General features: G+C 53.5%; 2 protein-coding genes and 1 non-coding gene across 5 annotated transcripts in view; 2 read left to right on the top strand and 1 right to left on the bottom strand.

Annotated features, from left to right (window-relative positions):
* The window catches only part of Map1s (microtubule associated protein 1S), a 19,039-nt gene extending 1,740 nt beyond the window's left edge, over nucleotides 1-17,299 (bottom strand). Inside the window, exons 1-6 of one of the 3 annotated variants that reach the window (XM_031340197.1) lie at nucleotides 17,010-17,299; nucleotides 15,893-16,033; nucleotides 5,042-5,146; nucleotides 4,165-4,247; nucleotides 3,462-3,602; nucleotides 1,125-3,213 (exon numbers count right to left, since the gene is read on the bottom strand). In XM_031340197.1, coding sequence (XP_031196057.1) covers nucleotides 1,125-3,213; nucleotides 3,462-3,602; nucleotides 4,165-4,247; nucleotides 5,042-5,146; nucleotides 15,893-15,971 — 2,497 coding nt within the window. In that variant the 5' untranslated portion in view covers nucleotides 15,972-16,033; nucleotides 17,010-17,299. Of the gene's footprint in view, nucleotides 1-1,124; nucleotides 3,214-3,461; nucleotides 3,603-4,164; nucleotides 4,248-5,041; nucleotides 5,147-8,610; nucleotides 8,802-15,892; nucleotides 16,034-16,280; nucleotides 16,404-17,009 lie in introns of those variants that run through there. The other 2 variants (XM_031340196.1, XM_031340195.1) reach the window with 2 other exon arrangements.
* Nucleotides 17,300-17,452: 153 nt separating this feature from the next.
* Nucleotides 17,453-20,109, top strand: Rpl18a (ribosomal protein L18a). Its single transcript, XM_031340198.1, has 5 exons — nucleotides 17,453-17,584; nucleotides 18,832-19,011; nucleotides 19,445-19,574; nucleotides 19,780-19,889; nucleotides 19,981-20,109. Exons 1-5 carry the CDS (start codon nucleotides 17,567-17,569, stop codon nucleotides 20,071-20,073), a joined length of 531 nt encoding a protein of 176 aa, XP_031196058.1. The 5' UTR covers nucleotides 17,453-17,566; the 3' UTR covers nucleotides 20,074-20,109.
* On the top strand, nucleotides 19,601-19,731 carry LOC116071723. The gene has a single exon (XR_004111099.1). It is a non-coding gene; the product is annotated as a small nucleolar RNA SNORA68 (small nucleolar RNA).
* Nucleotides 20,110-21,007: the final 898 nt, after the last annotated feature.

The raw sequence follows: 21,007 nt of genomic DNA, 5'->3' as shown, positions 1-21,007 counted from the left end.
GGCCAATGGCAGCTCTGCTCAGGGCAGACAGCTTGCTCACCCACAAGTAGGCCAATGGCAGCTCTGCTCAGGGCAGACAGCCCTGCTGGGGATTCTGGGGATCTGTATGGTACTGAGGTCTGCAGAGAGACAGGGCAGACCAAAGTCACAGCTACTGCAAGGCCCTTCTGAGCCTGGCCTGTACTTGTGAGGCCTGAGATGCTGCAAGCATCAGCCCTGCCTAGTTTTGACATAAACAGAGCTGGTACCATGGCTAGCTGTACAATGCCCTCAGAGGTGTGGGCCTGTCTCCAGCGAAGTCACTAGGAGCCACTCTGGATAGATGGAGCTAGTCAAGTCTCTCCCAGTCACTTATTCTTGCATCGGTTCAGTGCCATCTGCAACTAGGCCCCCAACTGATCTGTAACCTGCAGCAGTGCTAATGACCAGAGCCCTGCTGGGGACAGCACAGAGACAGGACTCAGTGCTGTCTGGCTGGACAGTGGGCAGGGAGCCACTTCCTCACTTCAGGACAGGCTTAGGGGTCCAGAAGGCATTCCCTTGGAACTCACACACAAAGTCAAGCCCAGGACTCACCTGTTAAATCAGCATTCACAGAGGGAGGCAAGAGAATCACTTCCGGTTCTAGGCCAGCCTGGGCTGCAGTACAAACACCCTCACAGTCTGTATCTCAGACAGGGTCTCTCTCGAGGCTAGCCTCTAACTCCTAAGATCTACCTGTGCCTGCCTCCCAAGTGCCAAGATAAAAGGCTGCACCACTATGCCAGCAAAACCTGCTCAAAACACCAAAGAGAGCTAAGCCTAACAGCAGCTTGACCTCTCGGCCTCAGCAGGCAGAAGGAGCTGGCATGCAGCCATCTCAAAGCACAGGACAAGATACACGACAGCTTAAGCAGGTGACAGCTAGAGAGGACAGTGGTGGACAGGACCGACCACATACCGGCAGAGGTCACGCAGGGACCAAGACTAGAGGTGTCTTAAATACCATCATTTCAACAGGGTGAGGAAAAGCAGTAAAGCCCGGGACCTAGTGGAACTCCCTAGAAAGCAACCTTAGCCAAACTCAGACCGGAAGGCCTCTCTGAAGGCGCTAAAGCTGGAGCAAGAGGATTAAGGGGACTCACCGGAGGAGATCTTTGTGGCAGGGGCCATTTTGGGGACAGTCTTAGGGACCGAGGGCTTCCTGGTGAGGGGCGCACGGCCTGGCCTGTCAGCAGGCTCGCTGCGGGCGCTGAGTGGCCGGTTCCGGTCCCCCGCAGGGCCCTTTGCCTTGGCAGCTACAGTTGCAGCTCTGGGGGTGGCAGAGGCAGAGCTCGGCCTTGCAGGGGCCTTGCGGCTACGGTTGGGATTGGTGGTGGTGAGGGGCTGCCGGGCACGAGGCGGTAGAGCCTCCGGGTCCACCATGCAGATTCCTGGTGCGTCTGGCAGTGGTGGTGGCACACGAGGTGTAGGCAGCGGGTCCCTGGCCGCACTCTCACTGCCTGCGTCGTCATCAGAATCCGCCACGGGCACGGGATCAGAGTCAGATAGAGTAGGCAGCGACTCGCTCACAGACGTGGGTGGAGTCTCGGGTGGCCGCTCCTGTGACCGAGCACTGCTGTCCGAGCTGCCTGGAGATGCAGGAGGGGGTGGCTTGCGGTGCGAGAACTCACAGGGTGACACGAGGCACAGGTCCACATCATGAGGGGACGTGGAGCGGCGCGCGAGGCGCAGGGGCAGGCTAAGCCCCGAGTCGCCTGCTGGCAGCACTTGCTCAAAGGACACCGAGAGTGACTCGTCCACCTCGGTTGAGTGCGGTGAGCCCAGCTCTGCGGGCAAAGAGGGCGTGGTCAGCGTGGGCGTTGTGGCTGAGGGCGAGGCGTCGGGGGCAGGCTCCGGGCGCAGAGGGCTGAGTGACAGGCGCTCAGGGCTATTGCCGGGTGCTGTAGGTGGTGGGGACTGAGCTGGGGACAGGGTCGGGGATGGGGCAGGTGGTCGCTCAGACTCCATCATGTTCTCCGCTTCTGCAGGGCACTCAGGCACAGGGGCTGCGGGTGGCGCTGCCGGAACTGGGGCACGAGGCCCATTCTGCGACACTCGAGGCTTTGTGTTGACCACACCAGGCCCGGAGCGGCGCGTGTCTCGGGCTGTAGGCCGAGTGGGCCCAGATTTTGTGTCCTTCTTCGGGTCACGGGTGGCCAGGGCAGGCTCCCTTCTCACTGCACTCCTGCTGGCGACACAGCCGACAGTGCCACGGACTGGCTCCTTGCGTGCGCTGTCCCGTGAGGCCAGACTGTCTTGGCTGTTGGCCCTGGAGGGCACTTCCAGGTCATGCGTGGTGACTACTGGCCTGCGCAGGCACGGCAGGTGTTGCAGGCGCTGTAGCCCATCCAGCAGGCGCGCGGGCGGCGTGCGGCCAGGAAACAGAACACGCACCACCTTGTCGCCGGGCGCCGCTGGCTGCCACACAAGCAGAGCACAGGCAGGCGCTGCGGGGTCCCCAGGAGGAGGGTGCAGCACAAAGAGCTCTAGGCGGCCTACGCCCAGCTTCTCGAAAAGGACAGTGGGGCACGAGGGCTGTGGGCCACGCTGCAGTGGCAGAGGTGCGATGCCCAGGCTCCGTAGCAGGCTCCGCGCGCACACTGCCTCGTCCTCGCCCCCACGCAACCGCGATGCAGCCTGACGAGCATTCAGGAACACCACACCCAGCGCAGGCGACAGCAGGCGACGTAGCCGCTCCTCATGCTGTCCCTGTGGTCCTGCGGCTGCTTCGCGCTCTGCCAACTTGCGGCGCAGCAGGCTGTTGAGGCCGGGCAGGCTGTCAGCACCCGCGTGGGTCACAAGCACAGCGTCCACGCGGTCCAGGTGGCGCACCAGCTTCCAGAAGCTCGACTTGGGGTTGGAGCCGCCGTTCACCAACACCGTAAAGCCATTGACGGCGAAGAAGGCGGCATCTCCTAAGCCACCCGGGAACACATAGCAACAGGGCCGTGCTAGGCGCAGAAAGCCGCCAGCAGCCGGTGGCTCCAACAACTCGAAGGGCGATGGCAGCTCCAGCGACTCAGCCACATACTCCAGGAAGGCACGAAGGCCCTCTGAGGCCGGCAGCCGTGCGGGTGGGTTTAGTCGCAGCTGCAGCCCGGGCGCAGGGCCCAGCAGCGCCCAGTCCCCAAAGGTTGGACAGCACACTGTGAGGGCTGGGGCAGCTGGTGCTGAGGCCAGTGCATCCTGGACCTGTGGGGCAAGCACAGGACCACCTGGACCTGAGGACTCGACACCACTTCCTCTAATCTCCACCAACCGCCACTGGTCACCCTGGGCCTACCAGGGTCTCTGGTGGAGTTGCCTTCCTGGCCCACGGCCCCATTCTGTGCACCCTCCCCACTCAATGCACAGTGTAATGGATGAGAGGCTTCGGGGCCCTTCTCTCACCCCAGAGCCCAGGCTTGGGAAAGGGCGGAAGGGACAAGGGAACCGCTCACCTCTTTGTCCCCCAGCACCTGCAGGAAGTGGTGGGCCGAGAACCCCCCAGTCTGCAGCAGCAGCTCCCCGGTCTCCTCCAGGCAGGGTCCTGCCAGGACCAGCAGTTTGTGAGGGGCGGGGTCCATCAGGAGGTTCCGGAGCTGTGGGTGAGGTGGGCGGCCTCGTGAGCAGCACTGGGCCAGGCCCTAGCTCTGAACTCATTGTCAGAGGCAACTGAGCAGCTGAAGGAAAGTAGAACCAGCCAGGTGTGCCCAGCACAGCCCTCCCCTTCCCCAGGCCAGCTGACATCTGCCAGTAAGGATCCTCCAACATGAAACTCCTGTGAAGAGCCACCTAGCCCTTTCTCTTTCTTTAGGCACAGGCTAGCCTTCACCTTCCTGCTTCTGCCTCCTCCTGCTGGGACAACATTCCCAGATCGACTTGTGGCATGCATCAGAGAGTCCCAGAGCTGTCTTATGACGGGGAGGAAGGTACAGGCTGGCCAAAGCCAAGACTCCTAGCCCCCCAGGGAAGCTCTTGCCTGGGTCAGGTTGAGGCTGACACAGCAACACTTGGTTCCTACCGCCTCCAGCTAGACACAGGACATTCCATGACCCTAGGCTCCAGTCTTCCTGCCCCACCTCTACAAGAGGAAGTAGGTGCAAAAGTGTCAAGCACACATGCTGGGTCAGGAGTGAGAACAGCATAGGGCCCTGCTCCTACCTCATCACACAGGGACTTGTCTGAGGGATTCAGCAGGACCAGCGTCTCCAGGGTCTCTCCACGGTGGTGCAGGCTCCGCTGCCCTGTAGGACGACAAGTCCAGGCCCTGACTCAGGCTGCCTAAAGCCAAATCTTACCAGGGGACCCTCGGGTACTCAAGCTGCAGGACCCACACAGGGTGCCATAGCACCGTTATAGCTGAGAGCAAAAATGAGAAAACGGAAGAAGTCCGTAGGTGCCCTGGGCCTCAAGCAGGGACAATACAATCAGCCAGAGGTGCTAGGCTGCACACCACCACCAGGACAGCTCAGCACCTAAGCCAGGAGGCAACAGGAGGCTCCACATAGCAGATAAAGCAGCCTCAGTCCTCCCCTGCAAGCTGCTGCGACTCCAGCAGACCAGGCCAGAGAACGTGTGACTACCTGTGGTACACAGTAGGTCACTTCCAGCTTTTTCTCCATTGGATCAGGGATCAGGAAGCCACTATGACCCAAAGGGCCACTTCCTTCCCCTCCTGCAGCTGTACGTGGTGACTCAACTCACTGGGCGGGGCCGAGCTACAAGCAATACCCATGAAAAACGCTGCTCTGGCCACCCCAAGATCCTGAGGAGCTTGTCCTGCACCCCATCTCTGCTTCCCTATTGGTTCTCAGCCCCAAGGGCCCCTCCCTAAAGTAACTACACCCTTTTGTAAGTTAGGGACAGAGCATACGACTTGCTTCTACTGTCCAAAGCCAAGGCAGCGTCTGCAGACCAGAGGTACCTCTGTGCAGGCCTTACCAGTGCCTCACCCCATGCCCAGCACACAGTTACCACTCAGCCGCTTGGCATCCAGTGAGTGGCAGGAGAACCAATGAGGCAGAGTGGGGCAGGTCACCTTTCACAATGCTGGAGAAGGTGGCCGAATGTCGGGACACAAAAGCCTTGAGCTGCTCATCCAGGCTGCAGACGGCAGGGTCCACATCCTCCCATGAGCGAACACCTGCAGGCAGCAGGAGACAAAAGCTGAGCACCAGTGTCCTCCCTTCTGTCTGCTTGGCTCCCACAGCTTAGATCCTGGGGAGGCACAGTCAAGGGGCCCAGGGAGGTCTCAGCATTTCTGACTTGAGGCCTGACCAACAAGATGACCAGTACCTGTCTGGCCATCCGCCTCACATCTCTGATCTATTAAGATCCTGAACTTTGGGGGATTTTTCTGTATGTACATGTATGCATGTGCACACCTATGTACCTATGTGTGTGCATGCACGTGTATTTAACTACATATATATATATGTATATATATATATATATATATATATATATATACACACACACACACACACACATATGTAAGTTAGGGACAGAGCATATGACTTGCTTCTACATATATATATATATATATATATATATATATGGAGGCCAAAGGTCAACATTCTGTGTCTTCCTGAACTGCTTTGGACCTTACATTCATGGACAGAGTCTCTCAATAAATCTTCAGGTCATCAACTGGGTGGGCTGACTCCCAGGGAGTGCCCAGGACTATCCTGTCTCCACCTCTCCTATGGTATTACAGGCACACACTGCCAAGCTGAGCTTTGACGAGAGCCACAGGTTCTCAGCACATTACCAACTCAGCCATCTTAGCCACTGAAATTGGGGTAGCGGTCTTGCACTAGCACAAACTGGCTTGCACAACAGACCTCTTGCCTCAAACTCCACAAAGTGCTAAGATCACACACCTGGCTCTCTTAGGCTACTCCCACCTGAAAAGCACCCCCTTGCACCTTTTCCCAATGTGCAGTCTCCAACTGTGTCCCCTCATTTCAGACTCTTAAGTCAGGCATCTCTCTAAACCAGTGGTTACCAACCTTCCTAAGTGCTGAGATTAAAAGCATGTACCAGCTAGGCGGTGGTGGCACATGCCTTTTATCCCAGCACTTGGGAGACAGAGGCAGGCAGATTTCTGAGTTCAAGGCCAGCCTAGTCTACAGAGTGAGTTCCAGGACAGCTAGGGCAATACAGAGAAACCCTGTCTTGAAAACCAAAAAAAAAAAAAAAATTCCTCATATTGTGATGATCCCAAATCATAAAGACTTTTAATTGTGTGTATCCCTTCTCCCTCCCTCCCTCCCTCCTTCCCTCTCTTTCTCTCTCTGGAGGCCAGGGGTATTGGATTGGATACCTTACAGCTGAACTGACAGGTGGTTGTAGCCTGTCAACTGGTGTGGGTACTGGGTACTGAATTCAGGTTTAACTTTTAATATTTTTAAATCTTATCTTTAGTGATGGATTTTAAATGTTTTAACCTCTCTTGTAGTCTATCACTCACTAGAGGTAGTGGAAAAGAAAGGATATGGGGGAAGTGGACCTGTTGAGAGAGGTTTTTTGAAATAGTAACTCTCATCTGTGTTATCTAGAAATCGGCAGTTTGATTACAGATTGGCAGTGGCAGCTTGATGGATCTGTAGATCCTTTACAGATAAGTCAGCAGTCTAGTTTGGTAGAGTCGGGTTAGCAACAGTGGTGATGCGACCTCGCAGAGATAGCTAGGCCTCAGCCTCAACTCGAGTCAGCAGGAGGGACCAATAGGAACATAAAGAGTTCTCAGCTGTTCCTTTCTCAGGGAAGAGAAGAGCAGCAAAGATTCAAGACCCACAAGTTTTGAACAGTTAGCTGTACCAGCAAGTCAAGCAAGCTCTGTCGCTGTCATTCTCTGGAGCCCTATTTATATCCTCCAAACACATGTCCACTATGTGTCTTGTCTCAGCACCTGTGTCTAATCAGCCAGAGTCTGCAGAAGTGGTAAAACTTAGTCTACCATCTGAAGCTTTGGGGTGGGTGGGTGTGTGGAGTCTCAACAAATGTAGCTCAACTATACAATGTAAGGCTGACCAATATATGTGTGCTGTTAGTAAAAAATCTTTTATCACCAGGCAGTGGTGGCGCACGCCTTTAATCCCAGCACCTGGGAGGCAGAGGCAGGAGGATTTCTGAGTTCCAGGCCAGCCTGGTCTACAGAGTGAGTTCCAGGACAGCCAGGGCTATACACAGAAACCCTGCCTCAGACACACACACACACACAAAAAAAAAATCTTGTGTCATGTGTCTTTTTATGTGTTTGTTTTAGCAGAATATCCTCTCTCCTGTGACTGCTTCAGTGAAATGTCCCTTTATAAGTCTGTCCTTAGCCTTTTATATCTTTGTCTATTTTAATGAAACATTCTTTCACGTGTTTGCCCCCAGCAAAACCCCATCCAACTGACTTTCCAAAGTATCCTTAAATTTCCACCTCATTCGGGTTCTCTGGAAAAAGTATGCTCTTAATCACTGACCCACCTCTCCAGCCCCATAAAGTTATTTTCATTGCTACTTGATAACTGTAAATTTTACTAGTTACAAACTGTAAATATCTGAAAATCAACCCCTCTCCAAAAGAATCGTGAGTCACAGGTTGAGAACTCCTGCTCTAGGCCTTTAGCATCCTGGAGTACCCTGACACCATGGAAGTCTTGCTTGCTTTAGGTCCTCTTCCCCAGCACATCACCACTTCTCAGAAGGCAAGAGGACGTTGCTTGTCATTCAGCCCAGCCTGTATGCTGAGCCTGCTCCACTTAGGCCCAGGGACCATGCACTTCGCTGGGCATTCTACGTTCAGGGGATTTTATTTTTTGAGACACGGTCTCATGTAGTCCAGGCTGAGTACAACTGCTCTATGAAGTTAAGGACAAGCCCTTTATCCGGGGTCCATCTCAAAGGTGCTGAGATGACAAATGAAGAATGCTGGGGATGAAGCCCAGGATCGAGCATTCCGGGCAACTTTAGTTCTATCAGCTGAACCCACAGCACTTATTTTGAATAGAGTGTCGTGTAGCCCAGAATGGCCTGGAACTTTGCGGTGCCCACTGAGCCACCTCGGCTCACGATTGCAGGGATAACAAGCACATGCATCGCACTCGCTGCCCCGTTGCAGGCGATGCTGCAGCGCCCGATGCCCCAGTGTGGCAGGTGCGCCTGAGTCAGCTCCCCTCGTGCCAAGCATCCCCGGGGCGGCCGCGCCACCCACGCGCCAATTAGCAGCCGGGGAAAGCAGGCCCCCGGGCGCCGCGGGAACGCGCGAGCCAGGCGAAGGGAGGGGCCGTGGGAGGAAGGCCGCACCCCGCCGGAACCCCGAAGCCCGGGACGCAGCGCTCACCGGGCCCCAGGCCGCTCCTCGAACCCTGTACCCCCGGAATCTGACGCCACATCTGCCGCGCCCCACCCAGACCCAGGAACCCATGTGGCGTGTCCAGGCCGCCGCTAGGCACGTGCACACCCCCACGCCCGCCTGGATCGTAGGCCACGCCCGGAACGTTGCGTCCAGGGACCCCGCACCCCACCCGGACCCCGGCCCGCCGCGCGCCGGAACCCCCAGTCCCGGACGCCCCGCCCCGCTGCCGTCGCCCCCCAGGTCCCCACGGACTCGACCTCGTTCCAACTCCTCCAGGACGTAGGCCAGCAGCCCGGGGCAGCCGCACTCGCCGCCCACCACCAGCAATAACAGGGAGCTGGGCGACTCCACAGCCTCCGGCACCGCCATCACCGCCGCCATCTTCGCACCGCCCCGACGCTCTGAGCGCCCCGCCCCGCTGGCCACGCCCCTTCAGGGAGCTTACCGGAAGCACCGGAGACCCCGGCCGGAAGCGCCCCCTCCTCTCCATCCCTCTGTCAATGCCCTCTAGGCTTTGGGAGGCCCTAGAGGACTGAGACTGGCTCTGTACTAAGATGCCGTTATCCCTCCCAAATTTTCATCCATTCATTTTTCATTCATTCACTCATTCATTCTCCCACTCAGCAACGCTTAGAACTTCTGTCTCCCCTCCTCCCCCGGAACCCATTCCATCGCAGGGGTTCCTCACGGAACCAGAGTCTGATAGATACTGCGAGCTTCCCAAGTTAGGATTTTGACAGAGAGAGCTTTAGGATGTGTAGCAGTTTGCTAGGTGTGTGTGGTGGGCCAGGTCCAAGGGAGACACGTTACAAGTCTGAGCACTGTTCCTGTCGTTTTGGAAGGACATTTTGGAGGAATGAAGTCACCAAGCCCTATTAAGTGATAGAGCCCATCTGACAGCAAGTTAGTTTGTCTCTAGATGACCCTGGAACTAGTGGTCTTCCTGCCTCCACAGCTTCCCACATGCTGGAACAGCTTGGGATTCACTTGGGTTATGTGTGATGGAGACTGTTTATGTGGCTCCCATCCAGACCTGGAACATTTTCACCCCAAATTTGCATCTTTGTTTTTCTGTGTAGCCCTGGCTGTCCCGGAACTTGCTCTCTAGACCAGGCTGGCCTCAAATTCACAGAGATCCGCCTGCCTCTGCCTCCTGACTGCTGGAATTAAAGGTGTGCTCCACCACCACCCAGTCCAATCTTACTTCTTTTATGGCCATTCCATGTTAAGTATTTGAAATGCTGTTCATCCCAAGAAGGACCAGCTGGCTCCCCTCAAGAGTGAGCCTCCTGCCTCTGGAGTAAACAATAGCCCTGCCAGGGGTTTGACACTCTCAAGGAGGCTGAGGCAGGAGAATCACAAGCTCAGTCAGCCTCCGTTACCTAGCAAATATGAGTCCAGCCTGGGCTACATCAAGTCACATATCAAAAAGAAACAATTTTAAAAAAACAAGGACTCATGCCTTTAACCTCATCTCTCTAGAGACAGAGGCAAGAGGATCTCTGTGAGTTCAAGGCCAACACTGGTGTATACAGTGTTGACAAGACAGCCAGACATACTGTTTTAAAACAAATGAAAAATAAGCAAAAGGTAAATCAGGACTGATGAGAAGCATCCGGAAGCTGAATCAAGCCTGCTGCTGACTGGAGTTCTATCCCGGACTCGCCCAAGTCAACTTCCTCCTTAATCAGTCTGTAGCAACCGCCATGGCCTCAAGCCATGGTCTGAGGTTCCTGGATACTAATTTCCCTGTCTTTTTGGCGCCAATATCCTTCCTGAATCCTGACTCCTCCCCCTTGGCTGGTCAGCCAGCAAAAGTTGAGGGCTTGTGATTTCCTCTGTTGTTATAACTGAAACAGAACTGGGATTGATCCATTCTCCGCCCTCTGGCTAAAATCAAGTGCAGAATGGGCTTGGCAGTGCATCCGAACATCCATGACTCATCACTGAACGCTGAGGGAAGATGACCTTGGAGAGTCTGTGGCCACCTTGAGCTACAGAACAAACCCCAGAACAGCCTGGGCTACATAGGGAGTTCAAAGCTAACCTGGAATATAGAGTGAGTCCCAGCCAAAGCTGGAGTAGCCCCTTAAAATCAACACAAGCAACTACAGGGATAGCTCAACTCTTTGTTTGTTTGTTTGTTTGTTTGTTTGTTTTTCAAGGCAGTGTTTCTCTGTATAGTCCTGGCTGTCCTGGAACTCACTCTGTAGACCAGGCTGGCCTCGAACTCAAGAAATCTGCCTGCCTCTGCTTCCCAAGTGCTGGGATTAAAGGGCTAGCTCGACTCTTAAGAGCTCTTAACTGCTCTTGCAGGGGACTCACATACCATTCCCAACACCCACAGCACAGGTCCCAGCTGCATGGAACTCCTGCTCCCAGGATTTAACCCCCTCTGACCTCTATGGAAGCACAAATCTGCATGTGCACTCAGACACTAAGAACTCTTTAAAGAAGAGGAGACAGGCATGTTGGCATGCACGTAACTCCAGCACCCTGGGGAGGGGCAGACGCAGGAAGATCTCTATATGTGGTCAGCTGTGCCTACATAGAAAGCATTTGGCCAGCCAGGGCTGCACGGTGAGATCTTACCACAACATCAGAGCTGGAGCTCTGGTGAGGACCAGCAGACTCGTGCTCTCTGGTTCTGTTCTGTACAGGGACACAGTGGAGACTTAAGAGCTCTGCACAACATATCCTACAGCCCATCCTCCTCACTCTCCACTCATCCATTTACTCAGTCTTTTCATGCTAATGTTCACAGAGTCCCTCTGGATTTGAAGCCAGGAACCCTTGGCTGAAGTGTGAGCTCTCCTGCTGCCTAAGGCTCTACTGTTCTCTTTTTTCCACCTTTATATATTTCACAGTGGCCTCAAACTGACCAGTCTCCTGCCTCAGTCTCTCAGCTTTAGGCACAACAGACCACACCATTACATTAGTAGTGAGTGTTAATGTTAGCTCCACACTACATCTCTGCCATGAGTCAGCCAGGGAAAGGGTTTCCATTAGGCTTTGTGGACCTCAAGTTCTGCAAAACACACACACACACATACACACACACAGAAATGTCCCAGCTGAGCGGTGGTGGCACAAGCCCTTAATCCCAGCACTTGGGAGGCAAAGGCAGGTGGATTTCTGAGTTTGAGACCAGCCTGGTCTACAGAGTGAGTTCCAGGACAGCCAGGGCTACACAGAGAAACCCTGTCTCCAAAAAAAAAGAAAAGAAAAGAAAAGAAAAAAAGAAAGAAAGAAAAAGAAAAAGAAATGTCCTTGAGTTTTTCCTGTCCCCAAGTTGGGAGTCAGAGCGTGGGGAGTACAAGCCTCCTGGATAGAAGATGAATCAGTGGTCACTTGGGACTCAGGTCACATTCCTCACCTGTATCCACACCTAGATCCAGCCAGCTAATGGAGCAGCTGCCTGGTCCCCATGGAGACAGGGATAGGGGGAGGAGGAGGGAGGAAGTGATGGAGGAAGCTGTGAGCCCTTGGGGCAGTCAGACTTTCTATTCTGCAAAACTCCCAAGCTGTTTAGCCAAACATCCCTCTCTATCTCTGCGGCCAGGCCTGGAGCTCCACATGACCAGTCACATCCCTAGCCACATCCCAGCACTTTCCCTGGGGGAGTCTAGGCTGGCACCCTATCCCTGAGTTGAAGCTGGTCTTTGCAACTTTGTGGGTTCTTTTCCCCACCCTTTATAGCCCAGTTTCACCCCCTATCACTACATAGGAGAGAAAGAAGGATGGGGGGAGGAGATCCCTGAATCTAATTTCTTTCTTTTTGTTTCTTCCAGTATGACTAACAAACTGCAACCAACCCCCTTGAACAACCAGCCACCACCTATCCTATACCTATTGTGGTACTTGCTGGCAAAACCACATCTCTGCTAGAGCTTGACATAAATCATAGCCAACTGCTGCAGCCAGTGCAGAGCAGTCCCTGTATCCCCACACTTGGGGTTAAAATAAAAACACTTTCTTATGTTTCTGTGTTTTTCAAGAAACCAAAATTCCAAAATTATCACTGAGCCAGGCCCTAGCCCCTCCCAGTGGGATCCTAGTCTGTCACTCTACCCCTGAGCCATGCCCCCAGCCCCTCCCGGTGGGATCCTAAACTGTCACTCTATTCCTGAGCCACGCCCCCACCCACTCCCTGGGTGAATCTAGGCTGTCACTCTTCCTCTGAATCACGCCCCCAGCCAGTCTTTTTTAGGCAGACATAAACTAGGCTCCCCTGAAACTTAGAAAATTCCCACCTCCAACTCACAACCATAGGCTGGCAGATGTGGGGCACCAAGCTTAGCCCGATGAGCTTTGTGACCCATTGTCATAGCTCTGACAGTGACCACAGACTTCTCCATTCCTCCCAACAGCTCTTCTGCACTCCCCACAATAACTCTGGGGTCCCCCACATTCCAAGCTGAGCTTTTCCAGCCCCAAAAGCCACTACCAACCTCAGGCAGCCCCTTGCGCCCCCTGCGGAAGCCCGGGGCCACGCCCCCTTCAGTTTGTACCAATCCTGTGCCTTTCTCTCTCCCTAACAAGCCAATCAGAGCCTTTTCGCTCAGGCAGTGCCTTCCCACCTCCTGCGCTGGCTTCTGTGACAGCTTTCCCTCGCCAGGTCAAGTCCTCTTTCTTCTTCCTCCCCACTCCTGTTTATTTCTACTCCTTGCCGTCTGTAATGGTTGACTGCTGAGCCCCTCACACATGCTGTTCAGATCCAGTTAGGGTTAAGTGAGCCAGTTACATGCAAGTGGCCACACAGACAGTCAACCGTACTCAGTTGGGTGGTTGGTTTTCGGGTTTGTTTTTGGTATTTGGAGGGTGTGTGCTTGTTCGAGACAGGCTATCTACCTAGCTCACTATGTGGAGACCGGCCTGCCTCTGCCTCCTGAGTGCTGGGACTAAAGAAGTGCGCCACCACCTAGCTTTTGCTTCGTTTTGTTTTGTTTTGTTTTTTAAATAAAATCTTAATGTTTGATAATCCATGAACAAAGGTTACTTTTTAAAGATTTACTTATGGTTTATGTGAGTGTTCTATTTGAATGTTTGCTTGCATGACAGAAGAGGCCATCAGATCCCACTACAGATGGCATTATAGAAGGCTGTGAACCACACTATGTGGTTGCTGGGAACTGAACTCAGAACTTCTGGAAAGGTAACCAGTGCTCTTCAAGATTGAGCCATCTCTCCTGTCCTCTATTCAGGAATATTTTGACATGTGTAAATTTTGTAACACCTCAGAGTGTGTGGAGGCCTTTTCAGAACCTCCATCTAAACTGAGAACATCTGGCACGAGGTGTGGCTTGTTATCGAACATGGCCTCATTTTGCATTCCTCCTGTCTTAGTCTCCTGAGTGGCTGTTGTGTCAAGTGTGTTCGTCCACACTGGGTAAAATAGACTGCGTGTGTGTGCTCATGCAACCACTCTTGTGCATGAGACAGAGCACAACTTTTAGAAGGAAGTTCTCTTCTTCCACAATAAGGGGATCTAGTGCTCCGATTCAGGTCCTCAGGCTTGATGCCAGGTGCCTGTACCAGCTGAGACATCTTACTAGCTTCTTTTCTGTTTTGTTTTGAGGTCACGTCTTATGTAGCTCAGGCTGACCTTGAACTCCTGATCTCTGTAGCCTCACAGTCCTCCTAATGTTGGGGTGACAGGCAAGTCCCACCACACCCCTCTCCCCTTGCCACTTCCCTCTGTGGGCCTCACAGGGTAATGGCAAGACCTAGAGATATTAAAAGCCAGGAGAGAAAACCACTGACAGAAGGGACTGGGGAAAGCCCAGTAGCCGGAGCCAACAGCGCCACCCACATTTCCATGTTGGAGTCATCTGAGACACAGTGGACTGATAGGAATCTAACTGATCAATGGTAAATATGAAGAAAACAAGAATGGCGTGACCCCGTGACCCCAGGAGTGCTGTGAGCACAGCCAGGCAAAAGGAAACAAATGAAACATTCCTAAGAACAGGGCCCATCACCATCAAGGGTGGACAGCAAGACGCAAACATGGCAAACCAGCTCTCCCAACTCCTTGGCACCAGGCACACGAGTGGTGTGCACATACATGCAGGGAATACCCATACACAAAATAAATTATTTAAAGTCCCTGAATAAGCTGCACATGGTGGCACACACCATAACAGGAGCACTGGGGAGGCCGAGGCAGGCAGATCTCAGATCTCTGAGCTTGAGGCTATCCTGGCCTACAGAGTCTCAAAATAATAAAATTAAGTAATCAGTTAAAAGTGTCATTTGTGGGGGCTGGTGAGATGGCTCAGCGGGTAAGAGCACCAACTGCTCTTCCAAAGGTCTTGAGTTCAAATCCCAGCAACCACATGGTGGCTCACAACCACCCCACCCGTAATGAGATCTGATGCCCTCTTCTGGTGCATCTGAGCTACAGTGTACTTATTTATAATAATAAATAATTTTTTTTAAAAAAGTGTCATTTGTGACAGGTATTGTGGCACATGCTTATCCTCTCGGCACCGGGGAGGCAGAGGCAGGAGCAATTCAGGGGCATCAACAGCTACATAGTGAAGCCAAGGCCAGCCTGGGCTACAGGAAACCCTGGGGGGGGGGGAGGGGAAGCATGTTGTCACAGAATAGTTGGGGCCAAGAAGTTTGTTTGTTTGTTTGTTTGTTTTTAGCTTTATATACAAAAAGATAAAACTTTACTTAAAAAAAAAAAAGCTTTCAGGTAAATGTGGGGCTGCTTACCTGTGACCCCAGTATGCACAGGCTGAGAAGGATGGAAAGCTCCCGGCCAACCTGGACTACATAGGGAGGCCTACTCTCAAATAGCAAAAAGAGGGATGAGACCTGCCTGCAGACCCTGTAGACTGGGAAGAGAGGGAAAGGCAAATGTCCGGGTGCAGAGAAGGACCCAAGCATGGCAGACGTGGTACCAGCAGGTCTAACATGGCACCAGCAGATGTCCTGGTGCAGAGAAGGACCCAAGCATGGCAGACATGGCACCAGCAGGTCTAACATGGCACCAGCAGGTCTAACATGGCACCAGCAGGTCTTGCCCTCTCATTATTTGTCCACACTAGCTACTACACTATTCATTATTTGTCCAATCAGGACTTACCAAGTCCCCCTAGCACAGACTTCCCCTTTTCTCCTTAAAACCCACTCCTGCAGAAACACCTGCTATGCCCAATTCAGAGGCAGCCCTCCCCATCCCCACCCCTGCTTGTCCCTGGGGGTTGGGGGAAATAAATGTCCTTTGTGCTGAGGATCGGATATCTGGGTGTGCTCCTCCTCAGAGTGTAAGGCCTGTTGCAGGCAAGGGAAACCTGGGGCACCAGACAGTTAGCTTGAAGGCATTTTAGGGTCTGAGGACTGGGTGCAATATCCTGCCTAGTTCTGAAAGGCACAGGACTGAAGTTACTACGGCAGAGGGACATCTCTGCCCAGGGACTAAGGAATAAAAGCAGGTGGCCTGACGTCCCAGATTAACAGGTGTACTGCAGAGGGACAAAGGCAGAGGGGGCAAGTCAGTCAGTGGACCTCAAAGCCCAGAATACTCACAGCTGTTGTGACAGAAGCCTGAGGTCTTACCAACAGGTGGCCCTGCTGGGATCTTCACAGCCCCTAGGATGGGAGCCATTTGGAGGGGAGGTCTGTTAAGGCTGGAGCCTGTCGCCACTCAGGAGAGGCCAAAGGGGACATCTGCAAAGCAGGAGGTGACATGCCAGCACCTGTTCCATCCCATTCAGCCCCTCTCCAGCTCTCCAGCTGAGGGTCTTGGGCACATGGTATTGTAGACTGTGAATTTACACCAAAGCCCAGCCCAAGGTTAAGGCTGGGCCTGTGGATACCAACTTCCTCGTACTCCTGCTTCTCCATTCTTTTCCTCGTGCCCTCTCAGGGCATAGCTTGCACCTGATCTGTCCTGCATCTTATAGAATGTACCTACCCCACTTCGGCAGCCTGCACAGGCATGGAGAAGCAACGTGTGCCAGCAGAGGTAGACTGTGTCCTAGTCTGCCCATTGCACACCGTCATGTTCATAAGCTGTTTATTTCAGGGTGGGGGGCCTATGAGATCTTTCTGTGTGGTCAAGGCCATCTTTCCTGAGACTCCTGGCTCACTTTCCCATTTGTAAGACCTCAGGCATGCACCACCACGCCCAATTTCTAAATCTTACAACTATCCTGTGGGCTGGGGAGTATTAATACGGCTGGGGAAACTGTGGGCCCACACTTGTATATGCCTGAGCACAATGATAATGGGGGACCTAGAGGGACACATCCCAGATTGGCCAGCATTGCCGCCGAGCCAAAGAAACGCGCTCGCCACCTAGTGGTCATTAGCGGAAACACACGGCGGATATTGTCGCCTTCAGGTACAGGACCTGGCCAGGAAAAGGACAACGTTAAGACAGAGTGACACAATTCTGATACAATTCTAAAAACAAAATAGTTACGTGGGCCTATAGGTGGCACACTCCAGCATCCCCAGAACCAGGAAGAGGCAGGAGAATTACAGTGGGTTACTGCCTGGTTTGGGCTACACTGTCTCAATGAACAGTAAAAAAAAAAAAAAAAAGAAAAAAACTGCTGACAGATGAAAAAAAGATAAGTGGGACTGGAGAGATAACGGCAGTAGCTAAGAGCACTGACAGGGATCGATTCCCAGTATTCACCTCACGACTCACTACACTTTTAACTCCGGCACTGAGGGACTGACGCCCTCTGCGGGCCTGCAAGCAACACACCCACACGCCTCACATAAGAATAAAACAATTTCTAAAAAGGATGGATGATGGGTCATATAGATGGGTAGATGCACAGAAGGATGATGTAGAAAGAGGAAAGAAAAATGAAAAAAAAATAACAAAGAGAGAGAGGAGGAGGAGAGGGAGAGGGGAAAAGAAACGAAAAAACCCGGAGTAAAACTGTGGATCTCGATTACACCTACACTCCCAGGATCCCCTGCGCACCACATGGGTCGTGCCCCCGGAAAAACTAGTAAAGCTCGTCGCGCTCCCCGCTGGGAACTGTAGTCTCCGTGAAAAGAGGCGGAACTTAGACGTTGCTGGTCGGTAGCCAATAAAGAAGCTAGAAGCTTAGACCGCTAGCAGCTGTACCCAATGGACGCACGGCATCCGGGGGGCGGGACTTCCGTCGGAGACCATGGTGAGAGCCTGCGCGAAGGGCGACACTTCCTTTTGTGACTGGCGGTGGACGAGCGCGCAGGGCCATGAAGGCATCGGGCACGGTAAGGGGGCCGCGGCGGGGCGAGAGGTGCGGCGTTGGCGGCGGGGCCGCTCAGGTTGACTATGTCCTCCGGGATGGTGGCGCGTTCCGTCACGAAGATCCCTCACTGGTCACGGGCAGCTCTCCTCGCCCACGGCCTCCTTACGGCCAACATGGCGGCTGCCGCGTGTTGGGCGGCCGGGGACGGAGCGGGTTAGAGCAAGAGTGCACCGGAAAGCTCTCCGTACTTTCGTGTATGCCATTGTTACGCTCTTTATCGTTGCCAAAACTTTTTTTTTCCTTTTGGTTTTTCGAGACAGGGTTTCTCTGTGTAGCCCTGGCTGTCCTGGAACTCACTCTGTAGACCAGGCTGGCCTCGAACACAGAAATCCGCCGGCCTCCGCCTCCCAAATACTGGGATTAAAGGTGTGCGCCACCACCGCCCGGCTTCGTTTATCAAATCTTACTCCATGGTTGTTTAGTCTCTTAGGAGGTTCACACGTTCAAATTCAAAGCTAATCCAGTCTTAAGACTCCAGTGGACGCAACAGCTCCGCCTCAAGTTTTAGAGAGCAATTGATAAACAAGTTGCGGCCTGTTCCCAGCGCTGAATACACCAAGCCTGGTGCCACACACTTACCTCAGTACTTGAGATCGAAGTAGAGCGTCGCTTGAAGCATTCTTAGCTAGTTCTAAAGGCTGTCTGACAACTGTGGAAGGACAAAGAGCAAACAGTAGCTTAGGGTGCCGTATCTCATGCTAGCCCTGTGAGCAGGAGGGTTCCTTGTGACAGAGACAGAGCTGGTGTGTTGAACAGATGCAGTCCTTCTGGCTCATGGTGAAAAGCTAGCCTGGAATCGTACATTAGTCCCCATCCAGAGACAGTTTCTCTGTGTAGAATGGGCTGGCCTTTAAACTCAGATTTTCCTGCCCTGGGATTAAAACCATGAGACACCCTTGTCATCTTGGCCTAGAGATTTCAGGGAGAGCAGAGCAGCCTGCCACATGTAGATGAACTAGGCTCTGGAACTGAAGAAACTGAGGCAGCTTCATAGCTGGACACAAGGATTCTGACTTGCCTAACACTGACTGGGCTCTTGGAAGGTGAAGTGTGTGAGCCCAGCCATAGAACTGGTCGTCGGTATGTGGGGATAGCAGCTTGGGCACCCTGCCTGTGTGTAGAATGGCTGGATCTCAGGCGCCACCCCTATGCCCTCCCCCACAGACACACATATACAACTTCCTCTCCTGGCATTTTTTTGTCTTTCAGCTTCGGGAGTACAAGGTGGTGGGGCGCTGCTTGCCAACCCCAAAATGCCACACACCACCACTGTACCGTATGCGAATCTTTGCACCCAACCATGTGGTGGCCAAGTCTCGCTTCTGGTACTTTGTGTCGCAGCTGAAGAAGATGAAGAAGTCATCTGGGGAGATTGTGTACTGCGGACAGGTAAGGCCTGAAGCCCCACAGGATGATGGTCATGGGTACCATCAGAGCCTTCCTAATTTGCAGAGGCAGGCTGCACTGCCATGTTGGGACTGCACTTGCAGTCATGCCCAGTGCTTGGCATCAGGGAGAGCTGGAGCTGGCTGTGCCTACCCAATTTTTTCTCTCTGGGGGAGGGGGGTGTCCTCTAATTTGGGACTGGGTCTCTATGTGTAGCCCTTGCTGTCCTGGAACTCACCTTGTAGACCAGGATGGCCTCAAACTCAGATCTGTCTTTATCTCCAGGTATCTTCCCCAAACTCCCAAAACCAAAACTTATGTATGTAGGCAAAGGATAGTTGCATATGAATAAGGGTGCCTGCAGAGGCCGGAGGCATCTGATGCCCTGAAGCAGGAGTTACAGATGTGGGCCTCACATCCTCCCTACTCCCCACAGGTGTTTGAGAAGTCACCCCTGCGAGTGAAGAACTTTGGCATCTGGCTGCGCTACGACTCCCGAAGTGGCACACACAACATGTACCGGGAGTACCGGGACCTGACCACCGCTGGTGCAGTCACACAATGCTGTGAGTCTCCAACCCTCTGCCAACCCCTGGCACCCAACCCAAGAACTGCCGCTGCCTGTAGCGGCTGTTTAAACAGTGGTGCGCACAGCAAAGGGGCTTCGTCGCCTTTGGGGGGCTGTGCAGTGCCCCCCAGAGTGAATCAGTAGGTTCTACAGTCCTGAGGGCATTCTGGGTGGCTGGTGCTGATTTTCTTCTCTTTCCACAGACCGAGACATGGGTGCCAGACACCGTGCCCGTGCGCACTCCATCCAGATCATGAAGGTGGAAGAGATTGCAGCTGGCAAGTGCCGCCGGCCAGCTGTCAAGCAGTTCCACGTGAGTGACCCGCGTGTGGGGCTGACGTAGGGCTGCAGGGGGTGGTTGCGCATGGACAGTCCCTGGACATTCATCTCCTCCCTCCCCACAGGACTCCAAGATCAAGTTTCCATTGCCCCACCGTGTGTTGCGGCGCCAGCACAAGCCACGCTTCACCACCAAGAGGCCCAACACCTTCTTCTAGACACAGAGAACCACTGAATAAAAACTTCAGACTGTCCTTGCTTTGCTTCTGTGTCCCTGGAGAGGTCCCTAACAACGCGCTGGCCTTGTCCCCCTGGCATCTTTCCATCGTTGTGTATCCCGGTTAAATTAACTTAAACATCACTGCAATTTGTCTAGGACATAGCCTGAGCCCTGTGTGTGAGGCTGAGGGGTGGCAGTCTGCTTCTGCACTCTCCAGGGTGCTGGCTCAGGCCTGAGAATTCCAGACATGAACATAATCCAAGCCTGGGGACCTGGTTGAGCTCTTTATCCTGCTAGCTCTAAGCCCCTGCTAGGTGGAAATGAGGCCAGCCAAGCCCTGGGACCTTGAGTCTGTGAGCCTCAGATGAGGGCCAGAGGATTGCACTCTGGTGGACCATGGGGGAAACACAAGGTTCCTTTTGTTGGGTATGGCCAGCACAACACCATCATGGTGCCCAATTTTGAAGGCCTGAAGCCTCTTGGCTATAACTGATCCTGACAGGTTTCCTACTGGTGGTCACAGGGAGGAACATACTGCAGTTGCCTACAGCTGCTGGCTCAGAGGGACTTGCCTCTGGCCCCTTGCAGACACTCCATGCATGTGTGCACATACCCCAGAGTAATTCCTGCAAGGATGGCGATTTGAGTGGTGCTTAGGAGGTACGTGTGAGTTCCAGACCAAGTAAAACCGTGTGGGTGTTACAAGGCCATAAGAGGGCGCTCTTGTCTGGAGATGGTTCCTTTCCCTGTTGGTCCCCCATCAAAGAAATGGGTAACCCCTCTGACTGCAGTGCTTCCTTGTGCGGAGTGGCGCCATGAAAGTCCCTCACTTGAGGACCTGGTTTTGTCCCTAGCACCTGTATTAGGCCCACATCTGTAACTCCTGCTTCAGGGCATCAGATGCCTCCGGCCTCTGCAGGCACCCTTATTCA

The sequence above is a fragment of the Mastomys coucha genome, unplaced genomic scaffold, assembly GCF_008632895.1.
Source record: "Mastomys coucha isolate ucsf_1 unplaced genomic scaffold, UCSF_Mcou_1 pScaffold22, whole genome shotgun sequence".
NCBI classification, from domain to species: domain Eukaryota; kingdom Metazoa; phylum Chordata; class Mammalia; order Rodentia; family Muridae; genus Mastomys; species Mastomys coucha.
Note: the sequence above shows the minus strand (reverse complement) of the source record. Positions and strands in the feature narration are given on the sequence as shown.

Coding starts and splice junctions, on each gene's coding strand:
- Rpl18a (XM_031340198.1), top strand. Junction 19,575..19,779: donor TGGTGCAGTCACACAATGCT/GTGAGTCTCCAA, acceptor CTCTTTCCACAG/ACCGAGACATGGGTGCCAGA. Junction 19,890..19,980: donor CAGCTGTCAAGCAGTTCCAC/GTGAGTGACCCG, acceptor CCCTCCCCACAG/GACTCCAAGATCAAGTTTCC.